The sequence below is a fragment of the Triticum aestivum genome, chromosome 3A (genome assembly GCF_018294505.1).
Source record: "Triticum aestivum cultivar Chinese Spring chromosome 3A, IWGSC CS RefSeq v2.1, whole genome shotgun sequence".
In the NCBI taxonomy this organism is placed as follows: domain Eukaryota; kingdom Viridiplantae; phylum Streptophyta; class Magnoliopsida; order Poales; family Poaceae; genus Triticum; species Triticum aestivum.
Genome location: NC_057800.1, coordinates 600,308,997 through 600,311,019, shown reverse-complemented (window position 1 = coordinate 600,311,019; position 2,023 = coordinate 600,308,997). Strand labels below are relative to the sequence as shown.

The 2,023-nt window shown below is 52.5% G+C and overlaps 1 protein-coding gene across 3 annotated transcripts in view; it reads right to left on the bottom strand.

Moving 5' to 3' along the window:
- Positions 1–354: 354 nt before the first annotated feature.
- LOC123062492 (jasmonate-induced oxygenase 2) overlaps positions 355–2,023 on the bottom strand; it is a 4,301-nt gene continuing 2,632 nt past the window's right edge. For 2 of the 3 annotated variants that reach the window (XM_044486028.1, XM_044486027.1), the window contains exons 3-4: positions 1,342–1,678; positions 355–843 (exon numbers count right to left, since the gene is read on the bottom strand). In XM_044486028.1, the coding sequence (XP_044341963.1) occupies positions 574–843; positions 1,342–1,678 (607 nt within the window). In that variant the 3' untranslated portion in view covers positions 355–573. Of the gene's footprint in view, positions 852–1,341; positions 1,679–2,023 lie in introns of all 3 variants that reach the window. The other variant, XM_044486030.1, reaches the window with a different exon arrangement.

The following is a 2,023-nucleotide window of genomic DNA, read 5'->3' as shown; positions in this document are numbered from 1 at the left end:
GTTGGTTCGGAGTAAGTGGCCGGCCAATGTTCCAACTTCCAAGTGCAGCTGTTTCATCCATTTCTCTTGAACAGATCTGTGATGTGCAAGTGCCCATGGCTGGCGTGACGGAATACCGACGTCGTCACGTCCGCTTCCAACTTGAAGCGCCCATGCGTGTCAGATCAGTACATGTTTATATTCGGTGATATCTCAAGTAATATTCCAGATGTGAAGCTCGGTACATTTCGTACCATGCTTGCATGCATGCATGCATGGAAAGCGCATAAATATGCATGATGCGGTGCTCGAGATTAGTTCAGCACTCAGTTGTACGCAAGACGACGTCGGTTTTTAGAAAGAATGTGATACATGGGAACAAGATGCCAATATAATCAGCATACTATATGCATAGCATATCGTCCATTAATCTCGATTGGGGTACACATATCATAAAGGACATACTACACGAACCGGCATGCAGTTTAGCCACACGTACACATGTCATATGTAGGGGCTAGCGCTCATACATGCATGAGTTATTGTCATCAGATAAATTATACACGCTGAAAGACGCGGTTAATTAGTTAACTATTATTTATTTCCAGTTCCAGGGACGGCTTGGCCCTTGAAGCCCTCCAGCTGCGCCTTGCCCCTGGGCCCGTTCTTCCTTATGTACACCCTGTACTCGTCGAAGGTCATCGGCGGGTAGAGGGACGGCCGGTCCGGCGTCACCAGCTCCGGCGCCGGCGCTATCGGGACGTCGCCCTTGGGGTTGTAGAAGAGCGCGAGGGAGATGCGCTCCTCCTTGGCGTTCACGATCACCCGGTGCTCCACGCTCTTGTACACTGAGTTGCTCAATATCTGCAAAACTAGTGAGCATATATAAGTGACTCTCGTACAGCTGCTAGCTTGTTGACGCCATGCATGGAGCGTTCATGGCTTGTGCACATGGAATGTCTATGCCGATGAATTAATTGTCCGTGCCGTGCATGTGCGCTCTTGTTGTTGGGTACATGGCTCGTGGTGTGACTGTGATCCACCGGCCAGAACATGCATGAGTGTATGTCTGAGGGATGTACGTAGTTGCTTCGGAAGACAAAAGTACGTATGCAGTGCCGTAATGGAGTGATCACAATAATCGGCGTATTTTATGGCCGGCGCGGCCACCGTCCATGCATGTGGCGCGCGAGCTCTCATGCCGGCTAGTCCGAGTCAACTCCAGGAACGGCTTATTTAACTGCTGACCGTGTGGCTAAGAGATCCGTCCGATCGGCTTTGCTTCTCGAAGCCGAACGGCACATGGATACATGATTGCATGCATGCACATGCACGATAACTGGACGTACGATGAGTATATACCTGGATCTGGTCGCCGACGTTGACGATGAAGGCGTCGTCGCGGACGGGCTGCACGGTGACCCACTCGCCGTCGGCGCGGCGGACCTGCAGGCCGCGGACGTGCTCGTCGGCGAGGAGCACGGTGAGGACGCCCGGGTCGGAGTGCGCCGAGAGGCCGAGCGTGAGGTCCGGCTGCGGGCACCGCGGGTAGTAGTTGGCGCGCAGGCACGCGCCGCACTCCGCCCCGCCGAACGCCTCCTGGAACCTCGCCTCCTCCAGCCCCAGGCTCGCCGACAGCACCTTCATCAGCACCTCGCACAGCCTCGTCACCTCCCGCCCATACTCCTCCGACACCTCTCTGAAATACAATTGCACATGCATATAAGTACGTTTAGTGACAAACAATTCATGATCGAATGTAAAAGTCTTAGCATGTGTACGTAGCACTGTCTTTTTTCTAGCTAAAAGACGAAAATGGCATTCTGTTAACTTGTATTGTACAGTCTTTGAAGTGCGTACAGACAAAACAGTGACTCGGCACGTGTGGAATTGTCATTTTTTAGGTCAACCGGGTACGTCCGTCTGTTGCTATGCTTAGCTGTCAAGCTTGGAATAGTAGTCGTTACACTCTTGCCGGCCGGCCCTGACGCTTTTGCATGAAAGAACCTTTCGCCTACTTTCCGTCCCATGCACGTGTAGAATT